The sequence below is a fragment of the Ctenocephalides felis genome, unplaced genomic scaffold (genome assembly GCF_003426905.1).
Source record: "Ctenocephalides felis isolate EL2017-DRISC unplaced genomic scaffold, ASM342690v1 CF-g0.4_SCAFFOLD_01170, whole genome shotgun sequence".
NCBI lineage: Eukaryota > Metazoa > Arthropoda > Insecta > Siphonaptera > Pulicidae > Ctenocephalides > Ctenocephalides felis.
The window spans coordinates 45,160,508-45,181,995 of NW_020537324.1; the positions used below are offsets into that span (position 1 = coordinate 45,160,508).

Genomic DNA, 21,488 nt, shown 5'->3' on the forward strand with positions numbered 1-21,488 from the left:
GCACTAATTTTTCTAGAAAATTGGCAAATAATCGATAATGAGTTACATCACATATGATAAAAAGTTTCGTTAATATCAATGTGTCCAAGCATATTTTTTTCTAATATTAACTTCCCGAAGGAGAAGTTTATGTTTTCATAAAAAAATCCGATTCGCTAATTTTATGTTTTCTCGACGTTTCAAGCCATTCTGAATCGAATGAGACCAAATTTTGAAAAAGTATGTGTGTGTGAACAGATTTTTTGCCGAAACTCGACGTTTTCTCAAAAACGGCTTGACCGATTTCAAAAATTTAAAAGCCATTCGATGTATCTCGGTGAGGATTAGCGTTTATCAATCGCGACGATCAGCCAAGCCGTTTCTTTGTTGCAGAAAAGTGAAAACTTTTTCGTCCACGTTTTAGCCCGCAGTTCTGAATCGATCTTGAAAATTAAAAAATCGTTTGAAAGATATTGATTGGGAATCGTGCTGATGAGTTGTTGGTAGTGATCGGCCGGGCAGTTTTCTTGTAATAAAGTGTTAATTTTTTTTATTTCGACGGTTTTTATTATTATTTTTTTGACGGTAGATACCATAGTCTTCTAGATCATACTAAAATATTACGGCTCCACGACAATTGGTCTAACTTTGAAAATTCGTCAAAGTTTGCAAAAATTGGTATCGTTTTTTTTTTGGCATTTGACAAAATTAAACCTGTGATCGACGTTTTCTCAAAAGAGCCTGAACCGATTTCATAAATTTAAAAGCCATTTGATGTATCTCAGTGAGGACTATAATTTGTCAGTTTTGTGAGACGATCTGCCTAGCCGTTTCTTTGTAATTTAAAAAAAAGTGTTAAACTTTTCATCCACATTTAAGCTCAAACTACCGAATCGATTTTAAAAAATCAAAAACTGTTCGAAAGATATTAGTTGAGAATGATACTGATTAGTTTTAGGATTTTTATCGAACTTTTTTTGGTGATATATATCATGGTCTTATAAAACTTACTGAAATATCACGGCCTTATGACAAGTAGTTTAATTTTAAAAATTAATCAAAGTTTAAAAAATGAGTAGTTTTTTGACGTTTGTTAAAATCGAAATTAGACGATTTACTTGGTATAACGATAGAGTACTTGATCTTAATGCACATACTAAACCATAAAGTCCTACGGAAACTGGTTCAATTATAAAAATTATTGATTTGTGAAAATTTGCTTTCAGAAAATTCGAGTCAACGTGTTCGTTCGTTTTCTATTATGTGTAATAAATCCACTCGGAATACTTCTAATCAATCATAAATGAATTTATTTTTTATTGATTATGTCGATTATTTACACATATCGGGAAGTTCATGTAACTTGCCTCAAGGCTAAATACCAAGCCAACTAGTTTACTTGATGTTGTGTGTGTTCCTGGACTATCAATAAAATAAATTAAACCAATAATTGTATTTGTTTGCTGTTTGTTATTTTGTTATTTTCATAATTATTTTGAAATTAATAAAAACTGCGACATAATATAAAAGGATATCCTCGCCGCCTGCCCTGTGTATTTATGTCTGAATTGCATGGCATTTTCAATATAATTATGATATCTCGTGCCTGCCAGCTTTCTAATATAATATAAAACTGTTGATATATTCACCTTGAATTGACAAATTGGCAGAACTCCAAAATATTGGCAGTACCGTGATACAGATACCTCAGTGCTTGCGCTCTCCAAGCACTCCAACGTTGTTATTTACAAAGTGGCAGCGTAAATCGGCAACGTCATCAATTTGAATTGATAAATTGCACTATTGAGAGTGCAATAAAGTAAACGTGAGATATTTTGAGAATGTGGTATCATCTGAGAGAGCTATCTTTTGTGCTTCATGCAAGTGCATAAGTTGGACCATTGAAAAGTGTATTGAATACGATTTCACCACTGACAATGAGTATAATAAAGCAGCAAAATATGTCTGACGTACGTGGATGGTACGACAACAAATAGTTATTTATTATCTTTATCAATAATGATAAACAAAGCTAAATGTGGAATAAACAGATAAATTTATCAGTCGTAGATTGGCACAGCGATGTTTCACACATGTTTAACATAGTAAAATATACAGGTACTAAGTGAATTAAATTAAATAATAGTAGCAGATCCTCTGCTGAATAAAAAACACCATTGTTGATCAGTCATGATTCAATGTTGTTATTAGTATATCACATCACTTAGAAGTGGGGATTTGTATCACAGCACATACATGTCTATTGGGGGGGCCTCGTTCGTAAACACGTTGCGATTTGTATTCAGATAGTACAATTCCATTAATACAGATAGTTGCGTTTTGAAGTAAAATGTAAATATTAATCTCGCATACGTGAATCATAAATAAAAGACTGTCGTAAAATAACAGCTGATGAGTTCGCGGACCTTGAAGTTCTAGTGGAAATACTCAACTTCAAGTTTTATAGATAAAACAATAAAGTTCGAAGCATCTAATTGTTAAACATTTGATAATATTAGAATTGGGTTGTGCATATTGCTAGGGTAGTTACCATGGTGGGAAGCACCTTTTGTGGTAACCCTAAAGTCCGCTGTGACTTGGAAACAATTAAGTGCGATGCTTTATGTGATTGCATGCATTCCAGTCTGACGAATTCAAATGGAGAGCAAGCTCCTTACAATGAGTGAGTACTTTAATATTTAATTTATAAAGAATATATTATTTTCATTAAATTCTTTATTGATTTTGCAAAATAACTTCCCGTAGGGCTAGTTATAGTAATAGCAAAAAATTGAAAATGAAAATTTTTATATATCTTTACGTTTTAAAACCTTCTGAACATTTTGCCATACCTCAGAAAAAATTGATGTATGTGTGTGTGTATGTGTGGGTGTGTGTATGTGTGTGTGTGCGTGTATGTGTGTGTGTGCGGATACAAATTTTCCTCGACGATTTCGGGGACACGGATGAAGCGATTTGAATAATTCAAAAAACATTCGATTCGCATTGATAAGGAGACGTGCTGATTAGTTTTTGATGAAGACAGGTCTACCCGTTCCGAAGATATGGAGCAAAAAGTGCTAAAAACTCAGTTTTTAAGAGAACGGAGCCTCCGATTTGAATAATTCAAAAAGCATTTTACTTATATTAACAAGATGAACTGATCAAATTTTCATGAAGGCAATTCTAGCCGTTTCAGAGATTTAGTAAAAAAAGTAAAAAAATGCCATTTGGCGGTCAAAAATGATCATTAGACATTACGCGCTTCGATATTTCGTCTCTATGCAGTTAAAGCAGTACGATTGCTTTGAAAAAAAGTTCAGAATTTCCAAAATATTTCAAAATAAATTTTTCTCTTTAAAAAGTCTTTTTTTTTTTCAAAAAAAGTAAATTTTTGTCAAAAATTTATAGTTTCCCAAAAATCTAATTTCTTCAGAGTAAATATTTTTCAAAAATGTTAATCTTTTAAAAAAAAAAAAAAATTGGTACGGGAAGTTCCAGCAGTTTGCCTTAAGGCACGGTGCCATGCGCCCCATTAGTTTTTTCTTTTATTTATATGAATAAATTTGTTGTCCATAAGAAGTCTATAGTAATTTCAGATTTAACAAGTTTTTGAGGAAATATAAAACAAAATAATCCATAAGTATGGTTTAAATTAGAAACTACCAAAGATCACAGAGAATCGCCATAATTCTGGTTACATTTTCGTATATGATGTTCTACTAATATATAAATAACATATTATATTATTAATTTACCGGTATATTCTTCTGTTCGGGTTGTACAAAATTGATTACATACACCTAAATTATAATATAAATATGCATACAAATTTTTGGACGTGCATTTTAACCACTGAATCGTATTATTTGTCACTAGTTTATTTCGGCGCGATAATTGTTTTGAAAAATGGGGATTGAGATGGAGATGTGTAGCTAAAAGTAATGCACATGCATACATATAATGCTACATATGGTCCAATGACATTAATATTTTACTTCATTTTATATTAATCTGATATTATTAAATATTAATTTTAACATCCAGCATTAGAAACACTTTACAACGCAAAAATCTAAATCACATTATTTAATTCTCGAAAAATTTGATGAAACTTTATTTTACTTGTCATTCTTTGAAGCTGTAGCCTGTCTTTGTTTTTTCTGCACTAATGTAATCGAATTCTGAATTCTCAACCTTTTGAACACAAAGTCGCAAAATGTTCACGTAGCAGATTAAATTATTTCATAGTATTAAATAAATAATTTGATGCAAAAAGAATATAAAGACCTTAGTAGATAAGAAAATACCATCAAATACTATAGGAGGAGCACTATAGGGCCAGGCACAAACGTCCAATTTGATTTTGAACAATTATATTGAGGAAACCAAACGAATTGTATCACAAATAACATATATCTGACTATGGTCAGTAAAACTGCCAGCTAATTTATTATTGTAGGAATTTCTTCTGTTTTGTTCGAAAATTTGTAATTGTTAGGTTATATTGGCGGGGTAAATTGGGACGGCCAAGAGGGCAAATAAACCCAATGTCTTATTTTGATTTTAAAGGGATTTTACAAAATAATAGCTACATTATTCGACCAATGCAAAATATAAATTTCATGGACGCATTTTGCACGGAGATGACACTGTAAATAACTTTGATCTGGTATTTCGTAAAAATCATTTATTTGTTTTATCTCTTGTAAAATTCTTTTTTCAACCATATTTAACAAATTTTATTTGTTAGGTTATATTGGCGGGATAAATTGGGACGGCCAAGGGGCAAAAAAACCCAATGTCTTATTTTAATTTTAAAGAGATTTTACAAAATAATAGCTACATTATTCGACCAATGCAAAATATAAATTTCATGGACGCATTTTCCACGGAGATGACACTGTAAATAACTTTGATCTGATATTTCGTCAAAATCATTTATTTGTTTTATCTCTTGTAAAAATCTTTTTTCAACCATATTTAAAAAATTTTATTTGTTAGGTTATATTGGCGGGATAAATTGGGACGGCCAAGGAGCAAAAAAACCCAATGTCTTATTTTAATTTTAAAGAGATTTTACAAAATAATAGCTACATTATTCGCCCAATGCAAAATATAAGTTTCATGGATGCATTTTTCACGGAGATGACACTGTAAATAACTTTGATCTGGTATTTCGTCGAAATCATTTATTTGATTTATCTCTTGTAAAATTGTTTTTCCAACCATATTTACTTTTTTATTTAGTGTTTTTTTATTTTTTAAACCTTTGCCAGGGTGAAGGTTCAGTTGGTCCTTTTTATAGAGATTATATAAAAAAACTGGTCAATCTAATTTAAAATTAACAATACATTGTATAAAACAATCAAATAAAGTACACCAAAAGTTTGTACTTTTGTTATGAATTTTCAAACGTTACCATTTTTCTTTCGATAGCAACGTCGTAAGAATCAATGGCAATGGATATATATCTTTTTCCTTCTACTTTCAAATATTGTTGGTAAAAAGTTCTTAACTCGATTGGTTTTTTGAGATCGGTGGTGGACCTTTTTACCCGCCTTTTCAGCCTCGCTCTATCCTATGTATGTTCTATTTTTCTAAATTTGATTTCATTTCAACCAATGGTTTCAAGATGAAACATGTCTCGTATTCCGACGTGATTTCAATTGCTGGCAATAATGTATCATGATAAACTGATCATTGGCAGTGAGACAACTTTATGAATAATGTAAGGATTGAATGTAAGACTTCTGGCTATGGTTATTGAGATAACAATAATCATTTCATTTTTTTAGTTAAAGTTTAGTAAAAAAAAAATAACTTGGATGTCTGGGAGAAATATAACTTTTTTCTTGTAGTGTCTGGGACCGGTTCGATTGGTATATCGAGCAATTTTTATGCAACTATTAGATTTATCGATTTGAAAGTTTTCAAGGTTATAATAGTGTTAAGTGTTAAGATTAATATTTTAGAATGATATTTGCAAAAAATCAACGGCAATGGCAATATTTAAGTAGGCGTCATATATCAAACTAACTGGCACAATTAAGTTCTAACAATCAATTTACAAATCTTCAAAAGTTATACAAATTTATCAGAAAATTTATGCAAATCATATCAAAACCTCGAATACCCAAATGAGCCATTTCAATTTGAATGAAATTAGTTTCTGATTAGGCTAGCACTTACAATGACTATCAATATTCGCCATGAACATTTATATGTAGCACTCTTTGCAGTGGGTAAACCATCCAAATTATTGATGTAAAATAACCCCTCTTATATACTAGTCACTTATATACCACATAATAACCCCCACTTATATACCACACTTTCCCATTTACGATTAGTTACTTATTCTATATTGCTAAACTATTATATAAGTTCGATCAATCTTTAAAATCTTTCTGAGAAAATGTTATATATTACATTGGGTGCAAAAATACATTCATTACCAAGATTTTAGAGTATCTTTTAAAATAAAAAAAAATATTAGTAAAAATATTCATACTTTCCCAAACTAAATTATAAAAACGTCAATGTTATTTTCTCGCATTATAAAATTCATTCATTTCTAATGCGATATAAAAAACATAAAAAGATATTTATTATATGTTGGACTCCCATGACAATAGAGATTAGCACAGATACATGGTCGTTTACATATTCAACCGCCAACGTGACTAAGCAATAGTGAAAGTACCGGCCATAAATAAATAAATGCTTACAGCAACAAAATTCTTTCTTCAAACGTGACATTATACGCATAATTCAATAAATTTTTATATGCATATCATATGTATAGAACACAGAATTATATGGGCTGCACTGGGTTGCACTCACCGATTACCTCTACTCTATTAATTATTTATTACAGTAAACTAATAATAATCAATTTCACAGCCTAGCTGTAGACACTTGAGAATTATTTTTTGAAATTATATTATATTTTGAAAATATATTATTGCCATGGGCGTTGAGTAAATAAATAAATAAATTAGTGGGTTGTATGGCATCATGCCTTAAGGCAAATTGCTGGTACTTCCCGTACCGTAACGAAATGTTTGAGGAATATTAAATATTTTCAAATAGATGATTATAAATATTGTAACATTGTCTACTATTTATAAGAATTATGTAAACTGAATTGCAAAGTTGAAATTATTAACTTCCCGTAGGGCAAGTTATAGTAATCGCAAAAAAATCGAAAATGAAAATTTTTATATAGCTTTACGTTTCAGAGGTTTCTGAATATTTTGGCATACCTTAGAAAAAATGGATGTGTGTGTGTGTGTGTATATGTGTGTGTGTGTGCGTGCATGTATGTGTGTGCGGATACAAATTTTCGTCGACGAATTTCGGGAACACGGATCAACCGATTTGAATAATTTAAAAAATCATTCGATTCGTATTGATAAGGAGACGTGCTGATTAGTTTTTAGCGAAGGCAGGTCTAGCCGTTCCGAAGATACGGGGCAAAAAGTGCCGAAAACGGTAACTCAGTTTTTAGGAGCGTCTGATTTGAATAATTCAAAAAACATTTTACTTGTATTGACAAGATGAAGAATTGTTCAAATTTTCATGAAGGCAGGTCTAGCGGTTTTGGAGATCTAATGAAAAAAGTAAAAAAAAAAATGCCATTCGGCGGTTAAAAAACATCATTAGACATATGCACATCAAATTATCAGATATTTTATAGAGATTTTAACAATAAGTATAATTTTTTTTACATTTCTATGGGTTCCGTACCAATGCTTATGCGTTAGACGGCGGCGCGGCATTTGCGCTGTGACATTTCGTCTCTATTCGTCTCTAAGCAGTACGATTGCTTTGAAAAAAAGTTCAGAATTTCCAAAATATGTCAAAATGGAGAAAACATTCTTCTTTTCAAAAAAAATTTTTGTTTCCAGAAAAAAAAAAATTCTTTCAAAAAAAATTTTTTTTTTCAAATAAAATTTTTTTTTTCAAAAAAAAGTAATTTTTTGTCAAATTTATAGTTTCTCAAAAATCTAAATTTTTCGAAGTAAATTTTTTCCAAAAATGTTAATCGTTTTTAAAAAAATAATAATTTTTGGTACGGGAAGTTCCAGCAATTTGCCTTAAGGCACGATGCCCTAATTGCCTTAAGACAGAATTCCACTTACAGCTAGTTTGTAATTAAAGTACATTAGAACTTTAGTCAGAATTAAATAAAATCTGAATTATTTTCGATATACAAACAAAACTTTTTTCTTGAAAAAAATTTTTTTTTTAAAATTTTGAAACAATTTTTTTTCAAAATCAATTATTTCATTAAAACAAGCTGAAAGTTCTTTGAATCATTTAAATCGGACGCTTAGTTCTCTCAAAAACTGCCATTTTTTGCACATTTAGCTCTGTGTTTTCGAAATGGCTGGGTCTGCCTTTGCCAAAAAATAATAACCACTTCTCCCAATCATTACTAATTGAATGTTTTTTAGATCATTCAAATCGGATGCTCCGTTCTCCCAAAAACTCGATTTCTATTTTCTGCACTCTTTGCTCTTTATCTCCGTAAGTGTTGGACCTGCCTTTGCCAAAAACTAATCAGCACATCTCCCCATCACTAGGAATCAAATGTTTATTGAATCATTCAAATCGGTGTGCTCTCAAAATCGTGGACAAAAAACAGTATCCAAACAAACACATATACGTGCATGTACATATACATGCACATAAAGACAGAAACCTTTAAAACGTAAAAAACTGCAAAAAAAACCTTTTTGATTTCATCATCCTGCGGAAAGTTAATAAAACAATAGGTTTCTTTATGAATTGAATATATTACATAGTGAAGTACAAGAACTCAAGAATTTGCTTGAATTATATACATGTTATAGTGTAGTTTATGTTGTTATCAATAAAAAGTAAATATATGTACCATATAATTTCAGTAGATTATAAAATGATTTAATCCTTTAAACATGAATTTGACAAAACATTATTGAAGCTGACAAAAATCGAAAATGCATATTTTTACGTTTCAAGATCTTTTCAAGATCAAGGTAAGATTATTTTGGCGTATCTCTCAGAATCATTTGTGGCGTGTGTATTTATATCAATGTAGGGCAAATTATTATTGCTATCACATTGATTACCAATAAAAATAGTTTCAGATAACTAGAGTTATAAAGAAAAATATGGCTATTTTATGTCCTGTATTTTTAACTTCCCGTAGGGCAAGTTGTAGTAATCGCAAAAAATCGAAAATGAAAATTTGTATTTATCTTTACGTTTTAAAACCTTCTGAACATTTTGGCATACCTTAGAAATAATTGATGTATAGTGCAGTAAACGGAGAGGAAAAAAGGGTATAACCTCTGAATTTTTTTACTGTGCTCCGAATTGAATGAAATTTTGGAATTAGGTTCATCTTACCCCCAAGTTCAAAAGTGAAAACAATTCGGTTTGCGCTATCACCCCCCAGGGGGATGACACCCCCTCTCAATTGTGTAATTACATTTTTTCAAAATAACGTCGGAAATCGATAGAAGAACTAACTAGCTGTAAGTGGAATTCTGTCTTAAGGCAATTAGGGCATCGTGCCTTAAGGCAAATTGCTGGAACTTCCCGTACCAAAAATTATTATTTTTTTTAAAAACGATTAAATTTTTGAAAAAAAATTACTTTGAAAAAATAAGATTTTTGAGAAACTATAAATTGGACAAAAAATTAGTTTTTTTTGAAAAAAAAAAAAATTAAAAAAAAATTTTTTTTTTAAAAAAAAAATTTTTTTTTTGAAAAAAATTTTTTTTTCTTTATTTTGACATATTGTGGAAGATCTGAACTTTTTTTTCAAAGCAATCGTACTGCTTTAACTACATAGGGACAAAATATAAAGCGCGTAAGCGCCGCGTCGCTGTCTAACGCATAAGCATTGGTACGGAACCCATAGAATGTTAACAAAATGTATACTTATTGTTAAAATCTCTATAAAATATCTGATAATTTGATGTGCATATGTCTAATGATCATTTTTGACCCCAAATGGCTCATTTTTTTACTTTTTCCTCTATATCTCCGAAACCGCTGGACCTACCTTCATGAAAGTTGTATCGATTCTTCATCTTGTCAATACAAATAAAATGTTTTTTGAATTATTCAAATCGGACGCTCCGTTCTCTTAAAAACTGAGTTACCGTTTTCGGAACTTTTTGCCCCGTATCTTCGGAACGGCTTGACCTGCCTTTGCCAAAAACTAATCAGCACGTCTCCTTATCAATACGGATCGAATGTTTTTTGAATTATTCAAATCGGTTGATCCGTGTTCCCGAAATCGTCGACGAAAATTTGTATCCGCACATACATACACACACATACATACATACACACACACACACACACATACATCCATTTTTTCTAAGGTATGCCAAAATGTTCAGAAACCTCTGAAACGTAAAGATATATAAAAATTTTCATTTTCGATTTTTTTGCGATTACTATAACTTGCCCTACGGGAAGTTAATTATAAGAAAAAAATATCTTCTGTCGACGATTTCGGGAACACGGATGAAGCGATTTGAGTAATTCAAAAAATATTCGATTCGTATTGATAAGGAGACGTGCTGATTAGTTTTTGGCAAAGGCAGGTCTAGCCGTTCCGAAGATATGGCGCAAAAAGTGCCAAAAACGCTAATTTAGTTTTTAAGAGAAGCGTCTTTAAGAGAGCGTCCGATTTGAATAATTGATGAAGAACTGATCAAAATTTCATGAAGGCAGGTCTAGCGGTTTCACAGATCTAGTAAAAAAAGTAAAAAAAATGTCATTTGGCGGTCAAAAATGATCATTAGACATATGCACATCAAATTATCAGATATTTTATAGAGATTTTAACAATAAGTATAAATTTTGTTTACAATCCTATGGGTTGCGTACCAATGTTTATCCGTTAGACGGCGACGCGGCGCTTACGCGTTTCGATATTTAGTCTCTGTGCAGTTAAAGCAGTACGATTGCTTTGAAAAAAAGTTTAGAATTTACATTATATTTCAAAATAAATTTTCCTTCAAAAAGTCTTTTTTTTTTTGAAAAAAAAGTAAAATTTTGTCAAAAATTTATAGTTTCTCAAAAATCTAATTTTTTCAGAGTAATTTTTTTCAAAAATGTTAATCTTTTTAAAAAAAAATAATTTTTGGTACGGGAATTTCCAGCAATTTGCCTTAAGGCACGATGCCATGCGCCCCACTAGTTGTTTACGCATAATCGTATGAGTCAGCATCGTTATCAGTCATTTAATAACTTCCCGAAGAAGATGTTTATGTTTTCACCAGAATGTCTAACCTAACCTGATAATTTTATGTTTTTTCGATAATTCTGGTGGGTCTGCATCTATGGCTACAAAAATTAAAAAAAGTATGTGGGTTTGTGAATGTAAATTTTTCCTTTCGCTAGCCTTTCGTGGGTCGAACTCGCTACACAAACTCATGTTTTGTTCCCACATAAACTGTTAAATATCAATAAATAAACGGTATGGTTTTCGAAGCCTGTAAAATATTTTAGATTTTTTTTTCAAATATTTAAATGATTTTTGTTTTTATTGACTGATTTGGGTTGATTTTATTACGTTTTATTTTACTTGTTAGTTATATTTCCATTGATATTGAGTTAAGAATCGCAAAGATATTCCAATTTACATACAGGATTAATTATAAATACCAATAGTTTTATCGTAGTAAGTTGCATTGTTTTTAAATTTGCGTCATTGATTATGATACAAAGTGGTTAATTGCATTTATTTTTGCGCTGAACTAGTAACGATAAACTTTCGTCCAGAATATATTTACAGACCATTACTCGCACGTTGATGTTGTCTATTTAAATCAACGTTCAATCGAAGAGAAAATATGAGAATAAATTAGTTTGCAAAAAGTTTTATATCGTTTTATAAGGAATCTTGACCGATAATTAGAGAACGCAAACGCATACTAAAATAAAGAGACTGAAAATCTGAGCAGCACAACTAACAAAAAGTATATAATATACTATATTACATAACTATATACTATAAGAACGATATACTGATTTATAAAACTTTAAAGTTCCATTTGTATGTATGTATTCATTAAACTTATACAATAATTTTTAAATTTGTTGAAAATTTTGAATGCCTTCTAACATTTTTTTAAAAATTTGAAAACATTTGATTTTTTTTTTTAATTTTTTCAAAGCAGTTACGTTTTGAAATATTATAAAGACTAAAATTATAAGATTGTTAAACATTATAAAACATTATCTTGAAAAAATTTTTTTTTTTTGAGAATTTAGAAATTTTTATAAAATTTTGAATTATTTTACTTTTTTAAAAAAAATGTAATCATTTGAATTATTTTAACTTCCCATTGGGTAAGTTATAGTAATCGCAAAAAAATTGAAAACGGAAATTTTTGCAAATCTTTACGTTTCAAAGGTTTCTGAACATTTTGGCATTTCTTAAAAAAATGGATGTATGCGTCCACGACTTTGGGCGCATGGATCAACTGATTTGAATGATTCAAAAAACATTCGATTATGGGAAGACGTGATGATCAGTTTTTCGGCGAAGCCAGGTCCAGCCGTTTCGAAGATACGGGGTAGAAAGTGCCAAAAATGGTAAATCAGTTTTTGAAGTAACGGAGCGCCCGATTTCAATGATTTAGAAAACATTTTACTTGTGACGAAATTTTTGGTAAGCGGTTTCGGAGATACAGAGGAAAATGTAAATACATAAAATGATATTTGGCTTAAAATGATCATTAGACATATGCACATCAAATTATCAGATATTTTGAACATGAGTACTAATTTTGTTACATTTTTTTGGGATCCGTACCAAGTTTTTAATTTTTAAAGTTCATTTATTCGGTTCAAACAAATTTCAAAATTTTTACAACATACTTTGAATATTAATTTTAAATTTACAATTGAGTTTATATGTATTTCATATGCGTTACTGTAATCGTAAGAAAGATATCCTCAAACGGATTCATTTCGCATCTCTTCTTAATATAAACATTTTCAAGCGTTTTGAGCAATAAGATCGTCACAGTATATTATATGAACAAATAGATATGCATGTATAGTAATTATATTTTTTTCTTTGAAAATATTTAAAATTTATTTATTTTATTTAAAAAAATATAGTTAATAAATATTAATTAATATTTATTGTTTATTTCGCTTTTTTGGCTCGAATATTTAATTCTGGTACGGGAAGTTCCAGCAATTTGCCTCAAGGTACGTTGCCATTAACCAATAGTGGATTTTTCTTTTCAAAGCATTCGCGTAACAAAATATCGAAGCATATAAGCACCGGGTCGCAGTCTAACGGTTAAACGTTATAAATCTTGGTACGGAACTTTTAAAAATATAAACAAAATTTCTACTTAATATTAAAATCTCTATAAAAATTTTTGATAATTTGAGGTGCATATGCAATTTGATATGATCAAATGGGAATGGAATTTTTCAAAACTTGCTTCTCGGTATCTCTGAAACCGCAGGACCTGCCTTCCCAAAAATTTAGTCAATTCTTCAGTTCAATACAAGTAAAATGTTTTTCTTTTATTCAAGTTGGTCTCTTCATTCTCTCAAAAACTGAATTGCCATTTTTGCCCTGTATTTTCGAAACGACCGGACCTGCTTCAGTCTTAAACTAATCAGCACTTCTCCTTATCGGTAGGAATTAAATGTTCTGTGAATTATTCGAATTGGTTGATCTGTGAAAACATCGGCAAAGAAAAATTTATTCACTCATACATACATACTACACATATATATGAACACACACACATACATCCATTTTTTCTAAGGTATGCAAACTTGTTCAGAAATTTTTGAAACGTAAAGATTTGCAAAAATTTTCATTTTTTTTGCGATTTTTTACCCTAGGGAAGTAAAAAAGTTTATACACCGTAATCAAAGATATTATTTTTTACTACGAACAATAATACTCGGGGATTCCAATATATATGTGCTAGGGCATCGAGAGAACATTGAAAATCATCCTTACTACCTCATGCAAAAATTTAGTTAATTATTTATTCATTAAAGTGATTAATGTATTTTCTATTTTATGAAGAGCAACCCGAACTATTTTGTTAATCACAGTTGCGCTTTTTTTCATTGAATCAAATATGTTTGAAAAGGATACGTGGCAAAGCACGTTAAGCATATTAAGCAAAAAATAGTACGTATAAAACATAGTGGCAACAGTTAAAATTCAATTTAAATTCTCTTAGTAAAATTGTGAATATATTTTAAAATTTTAAATACTCTCGAAAAATATCATTTAAAATTGCATTAATCAATTTTGTTTTTTTTGTCAGTTGAATTGTTCTTTCTTAATTCATTGTGAATTTCGTTTTTGTCTAATTCTGAAGTTTCGGAATTTTGAAACCTATTCATTAAATAAGTGAATCCTTATTAATGATCAACTAGATTATTTAAGCAAATATACAATTTACATATAGTTAGTAGATATTTCATTTCTGAATAATAATTCATTGAGCATAATGATAACTATTCTTTTGCACTATATCATGAGATTTTATGAATCGATTGAATAGAACAAAGTCATTTGATTCATGATAAGAGTGAAGATCTGATTAGTTCTTGAAAAACATTGAACAAACTGCTTGTGATCTACAGGCTAAACAATTAAAATAGAAATTGGCGTATTTTTTAGAAATAAATTAATTTCATATGCAAATTTCTTTCTAATTTTAATTTATCTAATTTACTTTTTATATTTATTTTAAGCTATTTAGTAATATCACGTTTAAAAACACTTTCGGTTTTACCGCATATTTCAAAAATCTTCATATACATGGATTTAGCAGTGTGTTGATAGTCTTTTAATATCAAAAATATTGAAATCCTTTCATATTTAAAAATCCGAAATCCAATTTAAGTTTTTTAAATTATGTCTACAAGTTAGAAATTTTTAGCTATTTGATAATAAGCGTACATATTTTGATTATGATAATGATTTGATATGACTAGTTTTGTGGATTGATTCGGCGGTGTAAGTAATCCAATCTGCAATTTAATTTATAAGACTTAGCATGGAAAAATCACTCCCATTCGTAATAAAATGCAAATATTTAATTAATTATTCTCACGTGTTGTGATATTGCGTGTTCATAGATCCAATTATGAGTCAGAAGGTTAGATATCAATAATAATAAGGCTTCAAAAACATCTCGGTACATATACGAAATGTCGAATTAAATATATATATATATATATATATATATATATATATATTGAATGGTAGAGTCTTGGATTTGTGTATATTTTGTAGAGTTTCGAACAAGAATCCAAAAATAATACAAAATAAAAAACAAGAAAAGTTTTTAAAAAAACAATTTCTTTATTTAATTATTTGTTTATTGTCGACGTTTCGGAACTAGGTACGTTCCATCTTCAGGACATCTGTTAAGAAACATGATCTTGATGAGATTTTAGCAAACAATATGTTTAGGAAAAGAAAATAGATTTTTCTTAAATAATGAATTAAATTGTAAAAAATATAATAATGTACAGAAATATGATAATATGTTCAAAATAAAAATGATAAAAATAAATGAGTGGATTATAAGAAAAGGATATTAAAAATAATAAAAATTTTTTTTTTTTTTTTTTTGAAAGTTATGGAAATTTTTTAAGAAAAGGTTAATGACAAAGTTGAATTAATTACCTGTATGTTTGAATATTTGTTAGCACTTTTTCACTAAACAAGCTTTTTAACAAAATGATTTTGTGAGTTAATTTTCCGCCGAATAATTAGATTTTGTAAATCAAAATTACTAAAAAATTTGTCTTTTTTTAAAATTATTATTTGAAAACACAAATAATATTGTTCTCTGGATGTTGTTCGATTGGCTTTCGAAAATTAACTAAATGAAACTGGTGTGCCCTTTGTAACACGTGTAAACACTTGAACGAGAGATGTGAGATTGTATGTGTGTGTTTTTATATGTCAGGGTGTGAATACTTAAATTGTTGATCTTAAAAGGACCTTTTCGGCGGAAAATTAACTCACAAAATCATTTTTTGTTAAAAAAGCTTGTTTAGTGAAAAAGTGCTAACAAATATTCAAACATACAGGTAATTAATTCAACTTTGTCATTAACCTTTTCTTAAAAAATTTCCATAACTTTCAAAAAAAAAAAAAAAAAAAAAAAAAATTCTATTATGTTTAATATCCTGTTCTGATAATCCACTCATTTATTTTTATCATTTTTATTTTGAACATATTATCATATTTCTGTACATTATTATATTTTTTACAATTTAATTCATTATTTAAGAAAAATCTATTTTCTTTTCCTAAACATATTGTTTGCTAAAATCTCATCAAGATCATGTTTCTTAACAGATGTCCTGAAGATGGAACGTACCTAGTTCCGAAACGTCGACAATAAACAAATAATTAAATAAAGAAATTGTTTTTTTAAAAACTTTTCTTGTTTTTTATTTTGTATTATTTTTGGATTCTTGTTCGAAACTCTACAAAATATATATATATATATATATATATATACATATATATATATATATATATATATATATAAATATATATATATATATATATATATATATATATATATCATTTTCCAGTTATGCGACTGTATTGAAGATATTTATTCATTGTCGATTTCATTTTGAACTACTCTGATTGAGAACTCATATTAATTAAATATCCTACGATAGAAATACATACATCATACTCATTTCTTATTAAGTAATTAGTTAATTTTATGTTTTCTCGGCGTTTCAAATCATTCTAAATCCAATGAGACCAAATTTGGAAAAAGAATGTGTGTGTATGAAACGATTTTTAAATTTTATTAAATTTTGAAAATTTAATGATATCATTTGGAAATCGTGTTGATTACTTTTTAATAAAGATAGGCCTGCCCGTTTCTTAGTAATTCTTATTTAAAAAAACGCCGATTTTAAGAATATTTATATGGTCTTATTGAACATACTAAAATATCATCGTCGGTACGGAAGTTCCAGCAATTTGCCTTGAGACACGATGCCATACACCCCACTAGTTAAAAACGATCACATGAAAATAGATTATAATCTAATTATAATCAATCAATTCTAACAATGAAACATATACTAACATGATATTTATTTTTGCTCAGAAATTTCAATTTATAAAAATAAAATAATATGTATTTAATGTAGTAATTTTTATTAAATTTCCTAAAGTAAATATAAGTATATAGTCACGTGTATTTCAAACACTCAACACATTTAACAAACGACAAAGATAAACTATGAAATCAACATCCATTGACGAATTAAAACATTTGAAACGAATTAAAATATTTGAAAATAATTCAAGGCTTTTTTCAAGTTGTTTATACTAAAAATTTTAGCTTTTTAGGATTTATACATGCCTTCCTTCAATAACACATAGCAAGTATTAAATTCCTTGCAAAATGGTTATTGTCTAAAAATTAATTATACAATAAAATCTTGAATAATTATATTAATGAAACATTGCAAATAATATTAAATATTATGCAATAAAAGCTTGAAGATCATACAATGGCTTGGGTTATACAATAAACTATTGTTAGTTTTTAATATGTCTAATGTGCAAAATTTAAAGTTTTTATGATGTAAGATAGTACATAATATATATTTATATACATACATATATATATATATATATATATATATAATAGTTCTTTATGAAATTCTTAACGATTATTAATCATTTTTGCAGGATCTTTGTCAATCGCAGTCTGCATTTAGAAAATATAAAGTTTTATGGATTTGATATGGATTATACTTTGGCAGGTAAATATTTTTTCATATTTTTCAATTGTGTTGCCCTTTTCTTTCCATTTCGAATTTCTTTGCTCCCAGGGGCTCAAATGCTTACAAATTGATAAAAAAAATCTGAAGTTTTAGCTCCTAATATTAACTTTAAGATAGTCCGCACTCCAACCATAGTTGTAAAACTGTTTTGAAAATTGGAAAATGCGTTGGCATAGTTGCATTGTATCCTTGAGGGATTATTTTGAGAGGGATAAATTAGAATCAGAAGAATAGATAAAGATTTCAAAAGTTTTAATTAAAGTCTTAAATTAAAGTTTTAGTTATAGTCTTATTAAATATCATTGCACTACACTTCTTTTCGCAACCATTTAAATCAATATGAGGAATTCAAAATCTCCTTAAAAATATCAGTTGAGAATTTAAAATATTAGGAAAATCTTATTTTTTTAAGAATTTTTCTTTCATTATTATTTTATTATTTCAACATATTGCTAACATTTTACAACTTGCCTTAAGGCAAAAGCTACATATATGTTGTTAATGCCTAATATTGATACTACTAAAATATACCAATTATACAACAATACTCATTTCGTGATTTTTAAAATATTCTGATATTAGCCGTAATGCTTTAGTGAGTGATGACAAAATATGATAAAATGTGTTCATTTTAAAAATATTTGTCTTTAATCGAGATAAAACAGCTCTTGCATTTTCATCTGCACACAATTATTAAATTCAACTTGACAAACTTATATTTAATTCAATTCAATTCAATCCAAACTTATATTTTATTCAATTCAATTTAATTACCTGGTTTAATCATAACTGTACTTAATTGCATAACGCTAATTGATACCAATCATTTCATTTCACTGAATGGCGGTCTCGTAAATATTATACATATAGATCAATATATTTATATTTTTGCAGAATATAAATCGCCGCAATATGAATGTCTTGGATTCAACCTGATTAAGGAACGCATGGTTAGCCTTGGCTATCCACAAGAAATAACCGAATTTGAATATGATCCATCATTTCCTGTTAGGTAAGATTAGTAAGGTTAACTTAATATAATAATAATTGTTAGGTTGATTAAAGATTTTCAAGCATAATATAATATAACGCTACTTTTGTCATGTTTAGTACATTTCGTGCAATTTTAGAACTTTCACGAATTATACCAGTAATTAACTTCCCGTAGGGTATTAACTTCCCGTAGGGTATTAACTTCCCGTAGGGTAAGTTATAGTAATCGCAAAAAAATCGAAAATGAAAATTTTTATATATCTTTACGTTTCAGAGGTTTTTGAACATTTTGGCATACCTTAGAAAAAATGGATGTATGTGTGTGTGTGTGTGTATGTATGTATGTGTGTGTATGTATGTGCGGATACAAATTTTCGTCGACGATTTCGGGAACACGGATCAACCGATTTGAATAATTCAAAAAACATTCGATTTGTACTGATAAGGAGACGTGCTGATTAGTTTTTGGCAAAGTTAGGTCTAGCCGTTCCGAAGATACGGGGCAAAAAGTGCCGAAAACGGTAACTCAGTTTTTAAGAGAACGGAGCGTCCGATTTGAATAATTCAAAAAACATTTTACTTGTATTGGCAAGATGAAGAGTTGATCAAATTTTCATGAAGGCAGGTCTAGCGGTTTCGGAAATCTAATAAAAAAAGTAAAAAAAAAATGCCATTCGGCGGTTAAAAATGATGATTAGACATATGCACATCAATTTATCAGATATTGTATAGAAATTTTAACAATAAGTATAATTTTTTTTTACATTTCTATGGGTTCCGTACCAATGTTTATGCGTTAGACGGCGGCGCGGCACTTGCGCTGTGACAATTCGTCTCTATGCAGTTCAAGCAGTACGATTGCTTTGAAAAAAAGTTTCGAATTTCCAAAATATGTCAAAATGAAGAAAACATTTTTCTTTTCAAAAAAATAGTTTGTTTTCAAAAAAAAAATTTATCTTTCAAAAAAAAAATTTTTTTTTTCAAATAAAAATTTTTTTTTCAAAAAAAGTAATTTTTTGTCATATTCCTAGTTTCTCAAAAATCTAATTATTTCGAAGTAAATTTTTTTCAAAAATGTTAATCGTTTTTAAAAAAATAATAATTTTTGGTACGGGAAGTTCCAGCAATTTGCCTTAAGGCACGATGCCCTAATTGCCTTAAGACAGAATTCCACTTACAGCTAGTTTTGCCTAAAATCGTATGTTGTCTTTTCAGAGGATTGTGGTTCGACACATTGTATGGTAATCTTTTAAAAGTGGATGCCTATGGTAATATTCTAGTATGTGTTCACGGATTTGAATTTTTAAAACCGTAAGTTTTTAAAATCTTATGAAAAATTTTTTTCAACGATATGTTCTAAATTTCTAAACTTTTAGGTCCCAAGTATATGAACTCTACCCGAATAAATTTTTACAATTAGATGAATCACGAGTATACGTATTGAACACATTATTCAATCTTCCAGAAACATATTTGCTAGCATGCCTAATTGACTATTTCACGAATTCTAAGCAATATACGAGGTAAGTTTTTATAAATAAAACATTTCATATCTATTATATTCATCCTGGTCCAGCTTCTTCACCTTTCCTTTTGCTATATAAGGATTTCTAATTACTTTCTCCAACTTTGCTTTGCCAGTTGTTGCCGTTTTCCAACGTTTCCAGAAATAAACTTTGTACTTTCTTCCAATTTGTTCTGCAACCCTTTCTTTATCTTTCATTTCGCTGAATTTAGACTACATCTCTCTATTTTCTTCAGCCTTATTGATCTTCAAGTATACTTAATTTTACATCTGCTTTCTGTTTCTCGTGTTATGAATGAAACCTTAAATTTCGACTGTATATATCGGTAACTGGAAAAGTCTTAACATCATTGACTAATAAAAATTCACTGTAGCGTATAGAAGAAGGTATCCTTATAGTTTTGAGCAAGTCTAGGAAGTCACTGTTTTCGTAAAGATCAGTTATTTAGTTGTGATCAGTCTGCAGGATCAGTGGCATCGGAAGCAAATTTTTGATGGGTGGGCTCGTTTTTTTTTTTTGATAGACAGGCAGTGGGTTCGTTTTTTTTTAGCCATTTCAGGCCCTATCTTTTTTTGCGATTCATGGGTGGGCTCAAGCCCACACAGCACACACGGTTCCGTTATTAATCACCACATATAATTAATAAACTACCCAGAAAAACTTGAATCGCCTTTCCTGGTTCTGCAGGAAATCAAATCACAGTAAATGTTCGAAAGTACAAGTTTGTTGAACGCTAGGTATCAACTAAAGCATTCGTTAAATTTTAGCATGTGATCAAATCTTGGACTGGTCTATTTTCCTACAATAGTGCTCAATCGCAAATGTCTTTCTATTAGTAATCAATAATATTGAGGTATAGTTGTAAAAAGTTGAGGTACCGCAAGTATACGGGTTCTGAGGTTGATATTTTTGACAACTGCATTCAATTTAGTTTTTCTTAGAAATTATTTTAAATGTATACCTCTTAGTTTCAGAATATTTCGCAATTTTTCAAATTAATTTGATTTTATGTCAATATCTTTTAAAATTATAAAGTTTTTGCTTCGCTCTATATAGAAGTTGATATCGTGTACTTGTGAAATTGTTTGAATCATTTTAGAATTCTACTAGTACTTGGTATGTTTTGATATAGCTAGTTTGAGAGTCTGA

The 21,488-nt window shown here is 29.1% G+C and overlaps 1 protein-coding gene across 1 annotated transcript in view; it reads left to right on the top strand.

Annotated features, from left to right (window-relative positions):
• The window catches only part of LOC113366519 (cytosolic purine 5'-nucleotidase-like), a 55,391-nt gene that overhangs the window by 12,169 nt on the left and 21,734 nt on the right, over positions 1–21,488 (top strand). Inside the window, exons 2-5 of the mRNA XM_026608140.1 lie at positions 17,726–17,799; positions 18,715–18,832; positions 20,029–20,124; positions 20,190–20,336. Coding sequence (XP_026463925.1) covers positions 17,726–17,799; positions 18,715–18,832; positions 20,029–20,124; positions 20,190–20,336 — 435 coding nt within the window. The remainder of the gene's footprint in view (positions 1–17,725; positions 17,800–18,714; positions 18,833–20,028; positions 20,125–20,189; positions 20,337–21,488) is intronic.